This window comes from Triticum aestivum, chromosome 6A, assembly GCF_018294505.1.
Source record: "Triticum aestivum cultivar Chinese Spring chromosome 6A, IWGSC CS RefSeq v2.1, whole genome shotgun sequence".
In the NCBI taxonomy this organism is placed as follows: Eukaryota; Viridiplantae; Streptophyta; class Magnoliopsida; order Poales; family Poaceae; genus Triticum; species Triticum aestivum.
The window spans coordinates 293,854,861-293,878,031 of NC_057809.1; the positions used below are offsets into that span (position 1 = coordinate 293,854,861).

At 47.2% G+C, this 23,171-nt stretch overlaps 1 protein-coding gene across 3 annotated transcripts in view; it reads left to right on the forward strand.

Annotated features, from left to right (window-relative positions):
* LOC123127451 (cyclic nucleotide-gated ion channel 1) overlaps positions 1–23,171 on the forward strand; it is a 38,192-nt gene that overhangs the window by 2,837 nt on the left and 12,184 nt on the right. The window contains exons 2-7 of one of the 3 annotated variants that reach the window (XM_044547167.1): positions 2,336–2,481; positions 2,737–3,265; positions 3,909–4,121; positions 11,001–11,278; positions 11,366–11,477; positions 22,227–22,463. In XM_044547167.1, the coding sequence (XP_044403102.1) occupies positions 2,453–2,481; positions 2,737–3,265; positions 3,909–4,121; positions 11,001–11,278; positions 11,366–11,477; positions 22,227–22,463 (1,398 nt within the window). In that variant the 5' untranslated portion in view covers positions 2,336–2,452. The remainder of the gene's footprint in view (positions 1–2,335; positions 2,482–2,736; positions 3,266–3,908; positions 4,122–11,000; positions 11,279–11,365; positions 11,478–22,226; positions 22,464–23,171) is intronic. The other 2 variants (XM_044547168.1, XM_044547169.1) reach the window with 2 other exon arrangements.

A 23,171-nucleotide genomic window follows, 5' to 3' on the forward strand; every position in this document is an offset into this window, starting at 1 on the left:
AAAAAAAGAGAAGTGGTTGCTCAGCATGCTGATCTTTTCAGGGCGGATCACCGAAGGGGTGCTGCATGCAGATTGCTCTTGCGATTCTCCGAGAATCCAGAGAGTGGTGGGTCAAATGCATGATTGTGTTTATGGAAGAAATCTCGTCTCGGACAATGTGTTTGTTCCTTTCCAGCCATATCTCCCAAGTGATCATGATCATGAGGGATTTGGCACCTTTAGCATTGTCTGCTGTCGTTGAGCTTGAGATCGCTTCCCAAAACCCCAGTGAATTGTTAACCTCTGGCCATGCTTGGGGGTTCAGCGCCCAACACCCCAGCCAGAGCGAGGCCCGCCTCGAAAATTTGCTTTGCCCCCGGGCATTGCCAGAATCGGTGCATGGAGGTCTCAAGATTCCGGGTCCAGAGAGGGCAGAAGTATTCATTCGGCCAGCCACGACGTAGCAGCTGATCAGCACACCAAGTTCTGTCTTGGAGCAGAAGCCATACGAAAAACTTGCAGCGCGAAGCCCAAGCCTTCCAGAACAGGCTACGGAAGGGTGATCTAGTTCCTCCCAAGAATTGTAACTTATATGCCGGGGCAGCGCTGTATGAGCCCGAGCTCGAGACCTTCCAAAGAATTTCGTCTGGTATGTCCGGGTGAAGGACAATGGCGGACGCTCTGAGCATGCTCCAAATCAGAAGGAACTCAACGATGTTTTCTTCCGTCAGGTGTTGGTTTCTGATGCCTGAGTCCATCTGTTATTCAGCAGGGCCTCACGCACCGATCTAGCTTTTCTTCTAGACTGCACGTAGAGCCTTGGTCCCATCAGGCACAAGGGGGTAGAGCATAGCCAGGTTGACTCCCAGAAACAGGTGGGCTTGCCCTTCCTGATATTGACTGAGGTGGCTGCAGTGAAGAGTCTCGGTCCTGCTGGTCGCACGGCAAGTCAGAGCCCACCCATGGGCGTGAGGGCGCCTGCCAGCTAAGCCAGAGCCATCGCAACTGTAGCTCGTGCTCAAACTTGTCGAGGTCGTGAATGCCCAAATCTCCCAGGGCAATTGGCGAGCAGACAGAGGTCCACTTGACCTTGCACTTTCAACCAGTAAGCTTCTCCTCGTGCACCCAGAGGAATTCTCTGCAAATTTTGTCGATTTCTTTGGAAAACCCCGTGGGAGCACGGATTGCTGTCAGGGCGAAGTCGGGGAGTGCAGGGCAAAGATGGGGAGCGCACGAGAGCCCGCCGGCCCGCATGGTTCATGAGCTTCCATCTTGCCATCTTGGCCTTGATCCGATCAAGGACGAACTGGAGATGCACGCGCCTTGTCCTTGATAGAGTGATCGGCAGCCCAAGGTAGGTGATCGGGAAACCTACCCTGCTGCCGCCAAACCCCTTAAGGATACCATCAAGTTCAATGCCCTGGCAACGGATGGGTTGATGCAAAGTCCAGTAGCACGCCCAAACTGCTCGAGGATTTGGAGAAGGTTGTTGATGTCGCCACGGTAAGGGTTTGGGAAAATGATGGCATCACCAGCATAGAGTCTGACCCACAACATCATGTCCTTCCCTGGTAGAGGGGAAAGAGCCCCCAAGGCGGCAGCAGCATCAGGTATATGTTGAAGCGGGTCGATGGCAAGGATGAACAGGAAAGGGGATAGCTGGTCCCCCCAAGCCCCGACGGTGAGCAATGGGGTCGATGGCAAGGATTAACAGGAACAGGTATAGCTGGTCGCCCCAAGCCCCGGCGGTGAGCAATGGGGTCGCTATTAACCCGTCCAGGAGGAATTGGGAGTAGTTTCCGCTCTCGTTCAGCGGTGTCACACTAAAAATTACTTGCTAGTATGTTCTTTATGTACCTGCGTTTGATCGTCTGCTAAGTGCTGAGAAAAGACTTAGTGGAGAACCAACCTGTGGTTGTATGGTTAGGAGGGTGGTTGTACCCCTATCCCACCAGGGATCAAACCCTGGGTTTGACACCCTGTGTGTCACAGGAATATTCTGCAGCAGGAGGCGAAATTTTCTTCGACAGTGAGGCTACTGTGGTGACTTCGTCAATCTTGAAGCTCTCTGTGCATCTGGTCTTTTGTGGGCACTATGTGAATGAGTGTGTACGTGCGGTTGTGCAGTACTTGGTGTTCCTAAAAAAAGGATGACTTAGTTTTTTTTGTTGTTGTATTCACAGCAAGCCCTTTAAATAATGAATTGAACAGTTGGATTTTCTCAGGCTACACAAGGTCATGTTGATCAGTTTAAATTTCTTTCGTTGATTCTTCAGCCCTAAGATTTTTTTCTCCCCTTTACTGTACTTTTATGTTATAAAGAATTTACAACGACCTGCTGTCTATGCCTTTCTAGGTCGCTTACTCATCTCTTGCTGTGATCATCAGAGATATGATACTTCAGTCCCGCACTTGAAGATTTGACCCATCGTGGTCCTAGTCCTGTTCTATCTGCTGGTGCTAGGCAGACTGAATGGCTTTCCGAGAGGAGAGATATGTGAGGTTAGTTTCTATGCTCCCCTTGTACTGAAGAGTGTTTGGTGTCTTAAAATAGAAATAGAAAATTTCATATTTCGAAGGAAAACCTACTCCACTGGGAACATATGAGGTCAGCTTCATTATGGTTTACAAAAAGTTCATGTTTGACAGATTCCGAAGTTATTATATCTAAAGAGCTGCCAAAATAAGAATCCATACCTGCGCATTATTCTGACAAGTAGCCTTAGCTGTTTGTGTGTGTGTGTGTGTATGTGTCAGGTTTCATGACTGGAGGTCAGAGTATTCTGTCGGTTCAGATAAGATAGTTTCAGAAGGAAGGCATACTGCATTTGACTCACTAAAGGATAAGACTCTAGGAGCCTTCTCATTCTTAGGGAACAGTTCACGCCCTGAAACCCTGAACAAATCAACACCAGAGGAAAGGAAGGCCAAAACAAGAGTTCTTGATCCTCAAGGGCCATTTTTGCAAAGATGGAACAAGATATTTGTGATATCATGTCTAATTGCAGTTTCTGTGGACCCACTATTCTTTTATATCCCAGTGATCGATGGTGTCAAGAACTGCCTATATCTGGACAAAAAGTTGGCAACCATTGCAAGTATCCTGCGCTTCTTCACAGACATCTTCTATTTGCTCCATATAATATTTCAGTTCAGAACAGGATTTGTTGCTCCTTCCAGAGTATTTGGTCGAGGTGTCTTGGTTGAAGACACCTTTGCAATAGCAAAGCGGTATCTAACTACATACTTTCTGATTGATTTTTTAGCTGTTATGCCCCTCCCTCAGGTACTTCGTATGCCATTTTCTGCATTAACCTGCAACAGTTGAACATCATGTGCTTCTTGTAGTTCTGATGGTTTTGTTAGGATCCAATAAGACTAGTTGTATGCATGCACTTTTGTACTAGTTTTCTCATGTATGATTTATTAGGAAGGCAGTAGGAACTGTTGCTGTTAGCTATTTTAGTGTACTTAAAATTTATGGGGCCTAATGGCCCAGAATGCACAAAGATATGGACTTATGGAGCATCTATGCAATCAAGCGCATCAACGAGATGAGATGTTTAGTGTGGTTATGCACAGTAATTATAACTGCTGATAACAGAACATCAACCAATGGAATGTTGTCCTCTGGGAATTATAAGAGACAATAATTACTTGGGGCATTCTGTATTTAAAATGCTGAGTTATAAGCTAATGCTGTACTATTCATTTACTTGGTATGATTGAAGCTTTGGGATACTTATAGAACATGCCAAAAAGGGCAGATACTTTCCACCTATGACATAAAAAAGAGGTTGAATGCAGTCACTGTTCTTAACTGGGTGATACTATTCTTAAATTTGAATGAAACAAATGCGGAATATTGCGTTTTTAGAATCTCTTTTGTCACAAATATGTAACAATAACGACATCATTTCAATAACCAGGTTTTTGTATTGTTAGTGCTACCCCATCTCAAAGATTCCAAGGTTATGGAGGCAAAAGATATACTGATGGTTATTGTTACATGTCAGTACGTGCCTCGGCTCGTTCGAATAATACCACTCTACCTTCAAATCACAAGGTCGGCTGGCATAATTACAGAGACCGCATGGGCTGGTGCTGCTTTTAACCTTTTAATTTATATGCTCGCTAGCCATGTAAGTGCTCCGCTCACTAATTAGTAAGAAGAATGCAAGTTAATTTATTTCCCTTTTCTGTCTCTAAACTTAATTAATAACATCGAATTCTGAATCCATGCTGATTTGAGTTCATTGTATATAGTTTTTTCTTGATGGTAAGAGCCTAAGTGGTAACCCAATAATTATTGCTTGATAAAACTTCTCTATTTGTGACCGAAGATAATTCCCGAATGAATTTTATCATGCGATCTCACATCAATACGGATAAATTAGTAGATACAGCTAGGGCGTGTTTGGTTGCCGTAGGAGCCGGGCCTGGTTAGCTCAGCCTGGCTCAACCCAGCCTGGTTGAAGGAAAACAGGCCAAAAATCTGACATCTGCACATTGTTTGGTTGCCTGCATTTAGGCCTCTCGCATTAGGTTAGCAATTTTGGCATACCGTTTGGTTGCTTGCATTGGCTCGGCTCACGCAACTACTCGGTGTTTGGTTCGATGCAACAACTATTGTCTGGTAACCTCTTCAACTTGTTGGCGGGGTTACCAACACACAACGGCGTGAAGAAACAATCATGCACACACAACAGAAGATAGTTTAAACCATAGCTAGCCGTAGTTTAAATAAAGTGCCACACTTAAACATATCAGTTCGGATGCAAAGCAGTATGATAAGAAACTAAACCAGATGGAGCATAGGAAGGGCAGTCCTAGACGTTGACGGTGAAGGCCTTGTCATGCTTGCTGCACTTGGTGACCACTTCAATGCCTTCGTCGTTGAAGACGATGACCTTGAGCATGTCCGGAGTGAGCAGCTTGAACGTCACTATGTAGCCGATCATGATCTGATGGATGGCGGCGAAGGGGGCCCAACCTTGATCGAGGGTCACCCTACCGTCCATCAGCCGGACAGTCACCTTCCATGAGCAGCCGGTGTTGGCCCTGAGCTTGAACTCTTGCGGCACCGCCGGGAAGTGCTTGGTGAAGTCCAGGGGCATCGGGATGCACTCAAGCTGAGGGGCAAGGATCACCTTGCAGGAGTGGGTTGGACCTCCCTCCTCATGGTAGTGGCCGTAGTTACGACACTTGCTGCAAGGGGGCTCCTCAGGCACCACGTCCTCATCCGTGGCCACCTCCTCAGGCGTGGCCGGCTCAACCTCCATGGGCAGCACCACCTCCTTGCCCTTGTCCGTGTCGATCTGCATTACGAAGAGCGCACATTATGAAGAGCACAAAGTTCCAAGGTTGATCGCCATTAAAACCTATCGTCCATAACCCCTTTATTTACCCATCCTCACGGTCACTACTTACCCATCATCTCACTCAGTCATCTCTCTGTCTCTCACTCTCCCTCCTATCTACCGCCATGAACTCCAGCAGCAATCCCAACCCCTTCCCTTGGGGCATTGGATGGAGGGCTTTCTTCCTTGAGTGCTCGCTCGGTGACCGCACCAAGTTCGAGAACACCATGGAAGTCTGCTCCAACTTCACCAGCATGGCAAACATGCAAAAAGAGTTGGACGCGGTGCTGAAGAAGGCAACGCCGGAGGAGTTGAAGACGCTGATTCCTGACCTAGCGAAGGGCGCTATGTCGTCTGACATCTTCGCTGGGCCATGAATCAAGCCGACTTCGGCGACGCCCGACAGAGGTCAAGGGGGCCAAGTACATAGAGTACAGGCGTCCACACGACCATCGTGCCGCAACGTACTTCACGACATGGACCGTGGTGGCGGTGAAGGAGGAACAAGAAGCAGTGGCGATGGAGGTGGAAGAAGTTGCGGTGGCGATGGTTGTAAGGGCGCCGGAGCCAGGACACCGAAGCATGCCAATTGATCTGGACTCCGGCGAGCAAGAAGAGACGGTGGTGCAGCTCGAGGAGAAGAACAAGGGCAAGGGTAACCGCCGCTCCAAACGCCTCCAGGGTAGCCGAGGCTAAGATCTAGAACTACTGTGAAAGATTTTCCCCCAATACCCTTGTACTCAATCCCGATCGGTAACCTCAAATCCATCGGTGCCACAAACTCATGACGATGTTATGATCAATCCTATGGCTATTTACCTCGATTCCCCATTCCCCTAACGCGGATCGAACCTAAACGCGGATCGAATGCGAATGAGTACGTGAGGAGGTGAAAAAAGTGCTTACTGCCATTGTCGTGCCGGAGGTGATGATGCGGAAGCCGGTGGTCGCCTTGCTCTTCTCCGATCTGCTGCACGCCGTCGCTACCACCGCCGTCGGTGAGAGTGAGCAGAGGGGATACAAAGTGGTGAGGGGGCGGTGAGGGTAATAACTGCCGGCGCTTCGGGAAGCAACGCGGCTTCTCGAGCATGGCTCCGCGCGTGCAGTTCCCGCCGCTCACGTGCATCGAGCGGGCCTGGCTCTGGAGAAACTGCCAATTTGAGCTTTCCCAGCGAGACAAGCCCAGAGGTGCTTTAAAGTTAGTGCGATGCAGGCCCAATAGTGTATGCGGGCAACCAAACAGGCCGGATTCTTCCCGCGTGGGCTTGGTTGGACCTAATGCAGGCAACCAAACACGCCCATAAGGATTTGTTTTCGAAAAATATTCTCCTAGTGAGCATTCGAAATTTATGTTTGTGAACTTTGATTCCTCGAGGTAGTGCAAACAACAATGTCACATAGCAAAGCACATGGGATATTGTTTTTTCTTTTTCTTTATGGAACACACAATGCATTTTATGATTATCACATGCTAAACCATATGCACAAACAATGAAATTGTCGTAGTGAGAAACATCTTGTCTTAAGCCGATGTCTTGGTAGATTAAAGGTCACTACTATGTGCAAATCAGTCCTTGTTTTTCACTCAGTTTTTATCATGTAAACTTGTTCTTCAAACTTCAAAGCAGAAACATGTCCCAACTTGTGAGATGAATCTATTTTTTTAACCTGCCGGAACTTTCTAAGATAAAATATGTAAAAGGTTCAAAATATTAGCAAGTTTATTCCTAAGCACAATGGTTCGCATGACATCGTGACCTTTTCGTCGACGGTGTTTCTTTGTTCGGCCAGGGCTAAAACACTTCAAATTACTTCAACCGACAACACAGTTTTTTTTACCCAGGTTCAGGCCACCGCGACATGTAACACCCTACGCCTGCTTGTGTTCTTGATCTATTGATTCCCTGCAGAAGGCGACACCTTTGCACCCTCGCCGAAGCAAGAGGAAGCTCCTTTGTCTTGATCGGCGATCAAGAAGCTCCTTTGTCTTGATCGGCGATCAAGACGGACGGTTGGAAGAGCCTTTCTTTAAAGGTTCCGACTGGGATCGGCTCCTGACGGGAAATCAGTCATGACAAGTGGTCAGCGATTCGGTTCACGTGGCGCTTCACGTGCAACATTTGCAGGCTGTCGAAATGCCGCTCCAGTTTCTTGACCTGGGCTTGGATGCTGCAATCCGTGGGTCTGAGCATTGCTACTCCTTGGACGTCTGGTTGATGAGTAGCTGTGGTACTCCTTGGACACCTGGTTGATGAGTAGTTGCGAGTCAGCTTTGACGAGTAGGCAACGGATTCCGAGGGGGACTGCGGCCCGGAGGCTGGCAAGCAGTCCCTTGTATTCGGCCATGTTATTGGTAGCATCCTTGAAAAGGAGTTGGCGTTACGTATTAGAGTTGTTCGCTCGTTGGAGAGGAGAGAACAATTGTAACCCCCGTGCCTAGGAGCGTGAAGGATCCACCGAAATGCATTGTCCAGTGCTTGTGATTCTCGTGCCCTGGGGCCGCGAATAGTTCTTCCACCTTGTCTTTGGGCACACGAGTCCATTCCACCACAAAGTCGGCAAGGGTGCAACTTTTGATGGCATGGGAGCTGATCAAATGAAGGTCAAACTCCCCGATCTCGATCGCCCATTCTACAATGCGGCCGATTGTCCCACGGTCGTGAAAGATGCGATCGAGCGGGAAGGATGTGACGACGGACACCTTATGGGCTTGGAAATAATGCTACAGCTTTCTTGATGCGACCAAGATCGCGTAGAGCAACTTCTGGATCTTTGGATTCCGCGACTTGGTATCACGCAAGACTTCACTGATAAAGTAGATAGGACGTTGTACAACCCGCCCCAGAGTCGGAGACGCTTCCTCGAGCTCTTTGGTTTGCTCGAGGTCGAATGAGAGCTTGGGCTCAGACACCAGCCTAGATGAGAGCTTGCTTGGGCTTGGTCGCCTGTTTTGGGTTGGAAAGGAGCATGGGTGGGTGGAAGCTCGGGCTCATGGGCCAATGTGGATGAGAGCTTGGGCTCAACCATTAGTTTGGGGCTGGAAGGGAGGTTGGGCCCGGCCATTGGCTCTAGGCTGGAGGGGAGCCTAGGCTTAGAGGTTTGCTTGATGATGGTTGTCTCCTTTGGATGCACTGGTAGCCCAGATCCGGCGCTAAGAGTTGATGCTGATTAAGCCGGGGATTCTGACCCATGTTTGGGCTCTGGCGTCTCCTCCCGCTTCACCACCAGGACGACGCTTACGACATGGGGGGGGGAGGGTGGCGGCGATGTACAACAACAGCGGTTCCTCAGGTCTTGGTGGCAACCGCTGTTGTTGAGAAGTGAGATACCGCTTGATATTCTGGAGCACCCGATCAGCCTCGGGGGTCCACTCGAAGGGACCCGACTTCTTGAGGAGCTTGAAGATGAAGAGGCCTCGCTGCCCGAGGTTGGGATGCTTTGACGCTTGGGAGTACCGGGTTAACCTCCCGTGCCAACAACTTGAGTTGTCTGACGTGAAGTGGGCATGCAAGCGCCCCCATGGATGCACGCCACAACCTTGGATCCGTGGGAGCTAAAGAAGTCGTCTTGGCCATGGCGAGCATCATCCTCGTCGTGTATGTGGCGGAGATGGCGCTTGTTCGTACAACCCTGTGCTGCGTTTCATGTCACGGCGTGCTCGGCGTCGATTACCGGCAAATGCCTTGGTGTCTCGCCAGTCCAAGAGGGCATGTCTATCGGAGAGGTGCTCAGGGCACCACTCGTTAGTCCATTTTTTGGGGGCATCAGCCTTCCTCTTGCTGTAGGGGGTGTCACGAAGATCCCCGGCACGTACAGGAACGGAAGCAGTGATCGTGAGGTGGGGCCTGGAGCGGTGTTCTTGGTCCCGTCAAGCGAGGCTTGGCGGGCACAGCGATGGAAGACCCTTGTTGGTGCCGGGGCGGGAGGACACAAGTCTTGTTTGAACGCGGGGGCCTCTTGGCAACCCGACAATTTTCTGGAGCCAAAAACTCCTAGGAGACTCCTCCATCAGAACGGGAAAGTGCTGAAGGACACACGCGTTATGTAGCGCGGACGCTTGGGTTCCGTATTCGAACTCTGCCAGCAACGTGCCGATCAGTGAGTGCCCAAAGGGAGCCGGCTGCCGGATGGTGCAACGCCGTCCGAGGGGGCTTCGCCAGCTGCGCCGGAGTGCTTCGGTCTTTGCGCGGATGAGGACATGGTTGATGAAGATGATCTGAAGAGACCTGAAGCCTTAGCCCCCTAGTTGGCGCGCCAGATGTCGACGGGGAATTCGTCGATATCGAAGACCTGGGAGATCCCTCTTTTCTTTGTTCAGCCAGGGGCAAAAACACTTCAAATCACTTCAGCAAAGAACATGTTTTTTTTTTTACCCAGGTTCAGGCCACCGCGAGGTGTAACACCCTACGTCCTGCTTGTGTTCTTGATCTGTTGATGTTGATATGTATGATTACAGGATGAACTCTTCCTCTCTTTTTTCCTCTGAAGTGTTGAGCGCTAGTCTACTGTAGAGCTATGCTTCTCCAAAATGTGAACCCTTTGCATGGCTTTGGTCCCCCCCTTATAAAAAGACGGGGGGCACCACAATGGCCTGCTACAAAATATGTCACAAACAAACTGAACAGTGTAGTCTGCACAGCCCATGCGGGTCCGTCAGAAAATAGATTGGCGTGCACAGGTGGTGTTTGACAAAAACAAGTCGCCCATCCGCCCACAGCTCGCAGGGCCCCATCCATCAGTGGTGGAGAGACGTGCCGCCCCCAATTGGGTTTGTAGTCAGAAAGGTGGGTTGCGCCTGTCACTTTTCTGATACATGGCAGGCTGTATCACCTCAGAATGATGCGAACCGGCTTACTGTTCATCGTATCGTAGGTATGCAGGTAACATTTAATGTGCCGGTCGGCCCTTGGGTTTGAACCAAAACCCGAAGAGAGCCAGTCAGACCTGTATTGATACTTCACCAGTTGGTGTGGGTCCCCCGAAGGGCCCACAAGAGCAGAGCTGGTACTCGGGGGAGTTCGGGTGGTCGGAAAGGACCCCAACCACCTTCCTGGGCTTCTTGCACGCCGGATGCCTTTGTGCTTGGGGAGCCCACAGCAAGGTTTCCCTCCCTTTCCTTGAGCTTCGTGGTGCTGTGTTAGGCCCATCTTTAGCGGGCCTGGGGGACCCTGTTTCCCGTATCGCTGACACTTTTGGATCATATATCTGGAATATCTGATCTGGTTTGATGGTGATTTGGAAACGTTGAGGCGCTGAACATCTTATCCAATCAAATACTGTTTTTTCTCGAAAGAGAACTGCAGAATGGAGATTATGTGGCACAATCCTCTCCCAGCTGACTTAGCAGCACTTGTGTGTGCAACTGGACTGTATTTCTGATTCTCCCAAGATTATATGATCTGCTATCCTTTCCCTAAAAAAAACTGTAGGAGAAGCCCTGTAGGTGGTGGGGTTGTACGTCCACTCCTAAGCAAATACTAGTTCACTAAGCAATATCTTCCCGAATAACTTAATGATTTTAAATCAGCCTGTATACTATGATGATTAATTTCTTCACAAGAGGGTTAATCTCTAGATGACTTGCAATTATTTGCATATATTTGGTTAGCTGATAGCCATACTCAAGATACTAAGAAGGGCTGATACTGTAACTGCTTGTAGGTGTTTGGAGCCCTTTGGTACCTTCTTTCCATTCAGCGAGAAGATACCTGCTGGAGAAAAGAATGTGGCAAGATAAACTGTAACTTTGCATCTTTATATTGCGGGAGTAATACAGCTAGAGACAATATTTTCCTGCAAAATGTCTGTCTGACAAATGGCAGCGACGATATAGACCCAACCTTTGGAATTTACCTACCGGCTCTCCGAACTGTTTCACAATCGACGAGTTTCTTTGAGAAATTTTTCTATTGCTTTTGGTGGGGTCTGCAAAGTCTAAGGTTTAGCCCCTCCCCTAACTATTTTTGTACTCCATCAAGGAATGTTGAATTCGATATTGTATTTATGTATTGGTTTACCTATCGCAGCTCTCTTGGTCAAAATCTGAAAACAAGCACTTACACATGGGAGAATTTGTTTGCTGTTTTTGTCTCGATATCGGGTTTAGTCTTATTTGCCCTTCTTATTGGTAATGTGCAGGTATGTATTTACTATGGATGCCAACTTTTGTTGTTATGTTTATTGTTGGATTAAGTGGTAATGGCTGCAATACTCATAACCCCTTTTAGCTATTTTTTTTGTTCATGTTGATGTGTTTCTCTGGCATGCTAAAATCACAATTATGAAATCTAGGTCGCTTTTCCTTGCACCCCAGCTTCGCTCCGTCCTAGTCCTTATCTCACTGTGTCATCTACCCAGAGTATATGATTTCGTTCTGTCCTAGAGCTCCTCTTTTGTACTCCTGGGAGTATGTACTCCCACCCTTAGGCTAATGTTCGGTTGCAGGGGATTAGTTCCACTAAGGGATTGGGTGATCCCCACTTGGCCACTCGACCAATTCGGTTGCTGGGGGGTTGAATCTCTGCCACTATGAGATTCCTGCTAACATCTCCCATTTGGTTAAACCCTATGTACCATTTGCATTGGTAAACCAAGTTTAACTATCAGATGTTATCTACATGGATCAAGATTTTGTGCCAACCACCACAAATTATTCATGCACAAGAAGTTGACAAGTACATAAGCAATAAAACCAGCACAAGAAAGATAGAGAGAACAATAATGCTATGTTTTCAAGGCGTCCAGGCGCTTTAAGGCGCTGGGGGGGCGCCTCAACGCCTAGGCGCTCAAAGCGTGAGGCGAGGCGACGCCTTAGACACTTATTATTAGGCGCTAGGGGTACTAATATGGCAGCCATGAGTGGACATGTAACTGATTCATACCTTGAATTTCCTGGTTGTTGAGCCCACATAGCATCCATTCCTCCCGTCTTGTTTCCCATTTCTGCCTTCCACAATAGAAATCTGCATAAAGATGAACATATATCATAGTATATGGTTAAAACTAGACTTAATTAATAGATCACCATTGGTAAAAAACAGAGAGTAAATGACAGAAAAAGTGCAAAACAAGATGACAAACATGAGTGCATTACATATTACATAAACTAGGTCCACAACACAATAAATTAGGTTCAGAAGTTCACAACATAAATTTAGGTTCCAAACAGGCAAACACATGATCATAAGCAAGGCTGGCCACACTCAATTCTCAATAGCCATCATCGAACTCATCGATGGTAGTATTTGTGTTGTCTTCGCCATCTTGGTCAGCACTAGTTGGATCTTCATCATCATCGGTCACATCAACATCATCTATTCTAATCAGCTAACAAGGACAATCAGCATCTATTTTAATCACAACTTGCAGCTAACACTACTATAATAGAGGGCAGTGGGCAGAGGGCAGAGGCACAGCACCACATCTACACATGCATATACTAAACAGAGGGCTAGCTTAGAGGCAAAGCAGTGAGGCACAAGCAGCAGCACCATCAGAAAACATGGGCAGGTGAGGGGAAAAGAGAGGCAGAGAGGAGCCGTACCTTGGGAGAGGGCTGCCGGCGGCCGAGGAGCTTGGCCGGAGAGGGGGATGGCCGGCGGAGATGGATCTTGGCCGGAGAGGGGAAGGGCCTGCGGAGGAGGAGCTTGGCCGGACAGGGGGAGGCCGGCGGAGGAGGAACGGATCTGGGCCGGCGGCGTGAGAGAGTGAGAGGAGAGAGCTCCTCTCTCTTTTCCCCTCGATTTGGAGTCACAGGTGTGTTCCCCTCTCTCTCCTGCCTCTGTTTACCCCCTCTCTCCCGCCCAATTTCTCTTCCCTCCCGCCAATTCCTCTTTCTGGCGCGCGCCAGCTGCTGGTTCCCGCTCAACCTGCCCGCGCATGTCCAGGGCGTCCAAAATCAAGCAAAGCGGCGCCTTGGACGCCTAGGCGACGCCTTGGACGCCTCAACAGCACAAGGCGGACGCCTTAGACAAAAAACTAAAGCGACGGCGACGCCTTGACGTTCGCGAGCGCTCTGACGCCTAGGCGTCGCCTAGGCGACGCCTAGGCGACGCCTTGAAAACATAGCAATAATGCGAAGTTATATCAATTCTAACTTCCTTCCATGAGAACAGCAATGTAGAGAGCAACAATACTCCCAGCACAACAGAGCATACCACAAACCAATACAAGACAAGTTCATAATTTTGCCAATTAATTATTTAAGGGCTGGACCAGCTCGTGCACCTGAACAAAGGTATTGATACACACGTCAACGTAATGAATTGTTTAAAAAAATAAGTGCATGAAAGACGCTTCTTTTAATTGATACTACTTCCCTCCGGATTTTTTAGTCCCGTGAGCAGGTTAGGCACGTCCTGATTTAAAAGGCCACATGCAAAACGCTCGTTCTTTTTTATTGGTCGGTGCTCTCGGTAGTTATTGCCAACGGCGGCATGCAGCAAGGTGAGCGGATAGTCATTTGCATGCAGCCAACGCATGCTTTTTGTTTTGCCAGCGGCCGCAGCGCATTAAGAGGAGGAACAAACAGAGAATTAATGGGACACGGAGAGGGATTTTACACGCCATGGTTGGTTAGACTCTTGTGGGTTACTATGCGCTGAGACGTCTTGGTACCTGCGTTTTGGTCTGGGGGGCATTAAACATGGACGGAGGTAGTAGTAAAGAAAAGCAATCAACGACTATACCGAAGATGTTGCCAACACGGAAATTCAGAATCGCGTGACACAAAAAAGAGAAAGCAGTAGAGATCACACGAGGGAACCAAATCCAGAATGACAATGGATAGACACTAGAGTCTGGTAATTTTAAATAACAGGTGACACGAATTCTTTTAACATGCATAACATGGTAAATGGTGCTTAATTTACAACAGCACTACAGCATGATACTTGTTTCAATTGGATATTGAGGGGATAGCAAGACTTTACATGACTCTTCTAGCTACAACAGTGATAGCTATTGTATTATTTCTGAAAATTAATTCCAATTACAAACAGAGAACAACCTAATGTTCCTTAAATTTTATTTTGCCTTGGAGTCCTTTTGGCTTGTAAATCTGAACTCATGTGCAGGTGATTAACCTCTACCCAAGACCATACAGATCAAGCTAGTTACTACTTACTAATCAACACTACCTAGGACCATATAGATCAAGTTAGTTTCTAATCAACACTACCCAGGAGGCCAGGACTAATATCTCGAACTAATTAACTAATCACCACACTGAGAAGAACACTGCTTCCAGTAGGGATGAAAACGGCATGGAAACGGACGGAACTGGGTCCTACCATATTTGTTTTCATATTATTTTACAGAAGCGGAAACGAATACAGAAACCCCGGAAACGAATATGGAAACAGATACTACCAGAAACAAACACGAAGCGAACACAGAGCGGACATGGAAATAAAACTGTGTGTTGATCGGAACTTAAAACCCCCTTGAATCATAGAGAAATACAGACAAAAAACAAACAAATTGATGGAATTCTTAACATGGCTACAAAATAATATGGTTGTGTTGGTAACATAGGGTAGTATTGTAGTAGTACATGACAATTCCGTATAGAGTCTAGCTGAGTATGTGTGCGGTAGTAAAAGTTGGTACTCACATGGTACGTTTTGCTCATTCTACTCATTGTGTCATTGTGTGTTGTTTGGTAGTTGGGCTACAAAGCAGCCATGGGCCTATAGTAGAAACGGAAATTTCATATTAATGGAAATACCATTTTGTTTTTGTTTCCGTTTCCACATGAAAAATTCCATTTCCATTTTCGTTTTGCAAATTTCCGTTTCCGTTTTCATATTTCCTCTCCATTTCCATTTTTCCTCCGAAAAAGTGAAAACTTTCCACTCCATTTTCATCCCTATTTTCCAGTTTGTCATGATCACCACACTGAGAAGAACACAGCCTCCTTGCATGTTGTAGAGTCAATTCCTCTTGAACCATAGGCTCACAAGCGGCCACGCGAGTGCGTCCTAGATGCTGGCATGAACCATGAGTGTCCCATATAAGTTCAAGCTGGGTTCTTGTGCGCTGCTGCCCGCATATGTACTAGACTGACATACGCTGTTGTGTGTTTGATGGAGCAGCGAGCTGGGTTCACGTCTCATCTTGATTGGCAGATAGCCAAAGAATTAGCAGATGATACTATTGTAGATCATTTTTCTTTGAGTTTTGATCACATCGAATGCATAGAACACAATAACTCAAATAAACTAATAAAAAGTGGATTTGTACTTGGACTGATACCTCGATGATGAAACGTGAAAGGATGCGATGATATGAGAGAAAGGATGGTTGTTGACGCCAGTGTTGCCACTGCAGATAGCTGATCAAACGACGCAGCCGCTTCTCGTCCCCGCCACCACCACAACCACTGCTCACCAAGTTATGTACGTGGGGACGTGATGGATATGCATAGAATTAGAACCCCAGAGCATGTCTTCTTTGGTTCCGAAAGATGAAATAACCTAATAGACGAGGGAAGCCATCAAGACTTGAAACTATTCGTATTTTCACCCCTAACAATTTGGAACTACTTTTCAAAATCCACGTGACCCCTTCCATGGGATTTACTTGGATTAAATAATTTGATGCTAAATAGGTATTGAATGCTAGAACCTAACAGTGCTACTAAACAACGACAAGTGGCTGGTAATACGTACACCTTCATCACCCAGGATGCAGAATAAGTTATTCTTCACCCGAGGTAATCTTATGATCGCTTTCTAAATAAATTATGTTTAGAATATAAATAGTTACGTGCAGATTGATTCAATATGTAAAATTTGGTTTTAAAAAAATAAAAATATAGTTATAAGACCAGAAAAATCACATTTTATGTATGGTTTACACTATGGTTTGACTTTTTTATTCCAAATTCTTGATATAGTGATTGGTAAACACAAGCGGAACATCTATATTTTCGTAATTTACTCTCTCGAAGTTAGATATCGAGTGGTTCTTGAAGTGTTGATATCCCTTGTAATTCTTGTTTGGATCTCCTTGAATTAGTTTTCCACGGAAATCAGATATAACTTGAAATGAGCATTCATTATCCACATATATTAGTTAAAAGTATTAAAACATCATCTTAATGTATTAAGCTATCAAAGCAAATCGCAAAGGCTGTTAGAATAAATCCGAGGCATACCGTCGATCATCCAAAGACCAAGCAATAACACGAGCACGACACCGAGATTTGTTAACGAGGTTCACCGATATGGCTACATCCCCGGGGCCTGACTACGGGTGCTCCTCCCTGTGACACCATCACAATACCGCACACCGACCACCCAGGCGCCGCCACACGCCGTTGGCTCCCCCTTGCGTGCCTGTGCTATTATGTTGGCATAGGTTACATCGTGTGTCTACCCCCGCTATATATGAGAGGCCTAGGATACAAGTGTCCTATTAGGACACGACTCCATATCCTATATAAACACAATACAACTACAAGTCCAACTGTAACCTGCCTTGTACACAATATTCGACACAACTCCAACAAACTCCACCTTGGCGAATATTCTCCACCACCTTGAATTCGTCAATGCGTCAAACTTCCATGTACATTGGACTTGAGCTTATCCCATGAGTACCGCTGCTACTCCAAAGACTCCATATGACTCCACCTGCAACTTGTAGTCCCTTTTTTATTCCTTGACCACAGTCAATACTCGAGCAGAATTAAGTTCCTTGTTAGTCAATTTGTGCTCCCAACTTCCAGAGTTTCCGTCCAATTCCATCACACACGGATCACTGACCTGCGTGCAAGTGAACAACTCACATATTGGGTATCACACATAAGAGTTACCTGAACTCAACATCACCGCTCCTTTCTTGACCGCCTGTCTGAAACATGAAGGAATTTCACCGTTGCTTGTAGTCATCCCGAGTCAAATTCGCAGTTGTCTCATCACATGTATGACCACCAGAGCCCTGGCCCGTCTCCATGCCCCGTGCGTACCGCACGCCTCACCGCTATTACCACGTCGAGCCTCCGCTGTCCCGATCGAATCTCAAGGGTCACAAACCCACACCACTCAACCCCCACTGCAGAGTACCACCGATCATCACCGACCGATGACAAGTTTCACGCTTTCATCAGACCATTGGGCTCCAATTCGAACTACGTGCCACTTGCTTTTTTCCCGCTGAATAGGCTTCGACTCTCTGAGCTCTTATGCCGTAGCCTCTCAATCAGCACCAAGTGAAGTCCTCCAGACTCCAGCTCCACCTTCAACATGACTCCATGGTAGATGATCAGTCCACCCATGCGCCCCGTCAACTTCAAGCTCCGTGTATACATCACCTTGAATCAACCCCGCGCCATAGTCTTGTCGAAGCCGCACAAGCCCTCGGGCATGCGCCATGTGTTTCCACACCCCAGAAGTCAGTCACCATCAGCATCACGCTCCTATGTCGTCATCGCCGATCCCACCATCGTCTTCTGTACCAACCGACTCGCGTCGATCCTTCAAACTATCTAGTCCGACCAGGCTCCTAGATCATTCCACGAATTTCCATCCATCACATGATAACACCATCATAGCTGTCATGACTTTCTGCAACACCTTCAAGCATCCATGTTGTGCCAACGAATCGTTCACTCTTGTTTGCCATAACCCAAGGCTTCCAGTTCCGTAAACTTCTTCACCTCAAACCTGATGCCCGATGGCGTCATGATTCTTTGTATAGCTGACCTTGTGAAAAAATAACCGAGCTTCCAACACGTGCTCAAGTACACAAGATGCACCAGTAGCAAATTCGTACAAAAAATCCTTCTACTCACGTGCATTAGCTCCCAGGCACAAATTCCAATGCTAGTAATTGCTTTGCCAAAACCTCCTGCTACCCAATGGAATAGAACGATGGATCTTTTCTTCCGCTGAATCGATCTGCTGCCTTGTGCTGTCATAACGAGGACTCGGTCCTCTTTTTGTCCAAAACAAATCTCAGTCCGACTGCACGCACCTGCAGCAACGCTAGCCCTGCCTGGGTCTCGTTGCCTGGCTTTGTACGCTCCATCCAGCTGGCCCATCTGGTCCACAACGCCCACACGTCGGCCTTGGCCTGCACAAGGCCAGCCTCCCAGCTGCCAGACGATCCCACGAGCATGTACCTGCGCCCCCTGATCGCCCGATCGACCGCGATCCATCTGATCGATCGCCGCACATCCCGCGTGCGCATGCGTTCCACTGCCACGCCCCGCCGCCACGGCCACGCGTATACTCGCCTGTTGTTGATGCCGCAACTCGCCGACATCAGTCACATAACTCTTCTGATTGCCTTTTTCCGATCACGCCGAGAACCACGACGATGGCCGGCTGCATCTCAGATTCGATCCTTCTTCTAAATCAACAATCCACGATCTCCGAATAACCTAGCTCATGATACCACTTGTTAGAATAAATCCGAGGCATATCGTCGATCATCTGAGGACCAAGCACACACGAGCACGACACCGAGATTTGTTAACGAGGTTCACTGATATGGCTACATCCTCGGGGCCTGACTACGGGTGCTCCTCCCTGTGACACCGTCACAATACCGCACACCGGCCACCCGGGCGCCGGCACACGCCGCCGGCTCCCCCTTGGGCGCCTGTGCTATTATGTTGGCATAGGTTACATCGTGTGTCTACCCCCGCTATATATGAGAGGCCTAGGATACAAGTGTCCTATTAGGACACGACTCCATATTCTATATAAACACAATACCGAAAAAGGCTTTCGCCCCGCTTTATAAATAAAGCAAACCACAGAGCACAGAGTCCACAAGGTACCACCGAACAACACACACACACAACGCCACCGCAGGCAAGGTCCAACAGACACGCACAAGAATACTACACAAGGTCACAACATAACAAGCCCAACGAAGAAAAGAAGCACGCACAACACATAAACGGCGGTGGCAGCGAGGAAGAGAAGATCTAATCCTGCTCCGGGGGTGGTGGGGGAAGCGGAGGAGCCATCCGGAGAGCCATCACGCAAAGCTGGGTGATGATGGAGGTGATGGCGCCTCTCTCCCTGGGGCGGCTAAGCGGCCGCCAAAGCTGCAAGTAACTAGACCATTTGAACAAAGCGGCCGCCAACTGTAACCTACCTTGTACACAATATTCGACACAACTCCAACAAAGGCAATGTACTCAGAGTCATCACCCATGATGATCATGTCATTGACATAGTGGTGGACAAAGAGTCACTTGCCGTAAAACCAACAGTAGTTAAAATTGAGGCGGGGCGCTAAAACCAGGCACAAGGGGCTTGCTTAAGGCCATATAGAGAGCGGGGAAGACAGAATACCGTACCGCGAGGAACAAAATGCCTCACGTAGCTCAACATTAATAAGTGACATCAGGTTGAGATACAAATCAGTGGCGAACAAATGCCACATTGAGAAGGGGTGCAGACAATGGTCATGTGGGCCACATGTGCAAATTTCCCATTGTAATCATGACCGTGTCCCTTAAAGCCATGGGCTGATGGGCCACAAGACGAACCTTGTAGACCCATTACAAGTGATGGGACGAACACAGGGAGGAAAAAAACAAGATTGACGTGCCAATGCGATCAAGAGCAGCAAGCTCCTATGCCATGGCATGCTGCCATTTGGGATGAATAATATAGCATCACGATAAGAAGTTGTCTCAAGAAGAGCAACGCTAACAAAGCTATAGCGGTCAACAACCAGAAGTGGATGAGCACAAAAGCCATAAGTAGGCTCAGGAGGAGGCTGTGCATCGCCAACAGAAGGAGACGTAGTAGTCGATGAAGATGGCTCATCGGTCGAAGATGGCGCCTCAGGAGAAGGCGGCACGTTTGGAGTAGGCACAACGGAGGAATCCTTGGTAAGTGGACGACAAGCGTATTAGAAGGGAAAGTAGAGTCAAATACAAGGAACCATCGGTGGAGTCTCAGGTGACGAATGAGGTGAGGACTGCTGCGAGGGGTCCACAACATGAGTAGTCTTAGGGGATGAACGAGGTGGGGACTGCGGCGAGGGGTCCACATAGGAGTATGTGCAGACACAATGGGATGGGTGGACAAGGGCAAAAGACAACTGACATGATCCCAACACTATAGCCTTTGTGCTCAACATTGTATCCTAAGAAGACACTAAATGGAGCCGTCGGGTTGGTGCATTCATGGGGGCCAAGAAGAATGAAACAAACACAACCAAGCAAACAAAGCACCCAGTAGTCAGGAGAACAACCAAAAAGATGCTCAAGAGGGATGCCACCCTGCAGAGCAGAAGAAGGCAGAGTGTTGATGAGACAGTTGGAAGTGGAGACAGGTAGAACTGCGGTGGCGGAAGGAGGTGCTGCAGCAAGGTTCCCTGCTCTCATTCTCTCCCTATCTCTACATTTGCTTCTTTCTCCCGCTCTGCCGAGCTGAAGAAGGCGGAGTGTTGATGAGATAGTTGGAAGTGGAGACAGGCAGAACCGTGGTGGCGGAAGGAAGTGCTGCAGCAAGGTTCCCTGCTCTCTATCTCTCCCCATATCTGTACATTTGCTTCTTTCTCCCGCTCCTCTGTTCTTCATCTCTCTCCCTTTTTGCTTCTTTCCTGTGTCAAAGCTTTTCGCGTCGCACATCTTTCCAAATCTCCAGTTGCGTGGGCTGAGCAGCTCACTTTTCCCTCCCAATTTCTAGTCTCTTGATTCAAAATAAACGAGTAGTCTGGAGTACTCAGCAATTAGTCTCACTACCGCCCGACTGCACAAATTAGTCAAGTTTTTCAGCCTAGTCAACAGTGAAGTTACGACTCGTATACTACTCTCTTGACTAGTCTAGACTAGTCGATCGACTCACAATCTTATTGCATTTTGCAATAATCTGGATTTGCTACCCCGCGTGTGTAGTTTACGCCCTAGATCCAGCATACGTTCTGCCTCTGAGATTCACATATTTTCTTTCTCTACACTATGCAACAGCATACTCTTTATGAACTAATGAATGTCTAGCTTGTATTAATCCATTTCCATGCATGAAGTCAGTGAAAATGAATTTGCATTCAGTGATAGTCGAATCTAAACCACATTGACCATATCCTTTTTTTTTTGAGATGCATTGACCATGTCCTAGACAGTTCACATGACAATAGCAATCTCATTCATCTGTACTTATTTGGAGGAGCTATCACAATGCTATAGTTACATTTGTATACACAAATGTTCCAAGATCCCAAGTTACCTAGCTCCTTGAAGAAAAAGCTTTGCATCCAGAGATTTAGAATGGACAAAGGCTAACATGCCATAGATTATATACGCTATAGTTCCAGGAGATTAGTTGAGTTCCAGCACCAAATACTGAAATATATAATATGAAGCCATTCTCTACAACCTGTCCGCTGCAGAACACACATTCTGCATTTTCAGCTTCGATATTCTTCAAGTTCTAGACATAAGTTTTATATATCTAAGTACTAGGTGCACGTCCATGCTCTTAGCCCTGTAGAAGAATCTAGACTAGTAGCCCCACGGTGGACACCATGATCATCTTAGCTGCTAACAAGAGCTGGTACAATAGGAACTTGGTTATTCTCAAAATATATCAAAGGACAACTATAACATAAACTTTTAACATTTTATTGGAGTAATTTTGGAAGCTATTCAAGTAACTGTTCCAGTAAATTCCATAATTTAAATGTTCTAGCTGATCCATATTTAGATATAGTCATTTCTGATTTCTCCTTATAGCGGCTTTTGAGTATTTGCTCGTTAGGCTGTTAAATGTATTGATTTCATATGTGAAAACAGTATCCTAGTTTTTTTTAAGGTGTAACCAGAATAGCCATTTTAGTTATCTAATCAGTAACCAGCTATGTTGTGCAAGGGAACCATACTTCTCCTAATTTTCTATTTTGACTTGAATTTTCTAGACATATTTACAATCAGCCTCTGTGCGGATAGAAGAAATGAGAGTGAAAAGACGTGACACAGAGCAATGGATGGCACATCGATTACTTCCTGAGAACCTCAAGGGGCGAATATTGCGTCATGAGCAATACAGATGGCAGGAAACAAGAGGGGTTGATGAAGAGGGCCTTCTTATGAATCTTCCCAAGGATCTTAGGAGGGAGATAAAACGACATCTTTGTCTATCACTTCTCATGAGGGTATTTTCTCAATCTTTACATGGTTATACTATATTTGCAAATCCTCGTCTCAAGTATGCCTGTCTCGAGATCACACTTAACGTAGTGGTCATACACTGTTTCAATGGAAATATAGAAACATGCCAATGCAAAGTTTAAAGTTCTAAAAATGATATCGGATGTTGTTGCCATGACAGAGTTTTCCGTTCAATGTTGAGGTTTGCACACTGATTGCTCATGTGCCTAGACAGTTGGTTAGTTGCTTTCGTTGGTGGTTCTCAGTCAGCCTGGTCGTGGGTTGGTGCAATAGAACGGGTCAGTTGTGCTAGTAGGGATAACTTAGTCCATGTCCGCACGTATTTGGCTAGTGGGATGGCACGAGGCCTAAGGATCTCCATGGGTGTTTAGCTCCGGCCGTTATGGCCACTATGTATTCCCAAATAGAAGGATAAATGAGAAACAAAAAGTTGTGCGATTGTATGCAGCACAAAAAAATAATCCTGTGTGCTTTCGTCCCCAAACCCAAAACCTCTCTTCCTTTGTCCCGGTGACCGTCGGAGGCCTGCTGATATTTTGTATCAGAGCCTCGTTGCTTGTGGTTCTGTGAAGATGACTGGAGGTCCGAGCAGTCCAAGGTCGAAGCCCAATGCCCCTCATGCTAAGATCACCGACGGGAAAGACAATGGCAGTGGCACGCTCGTGGTGCAGCGCATCTTGTGTGATTCAGGC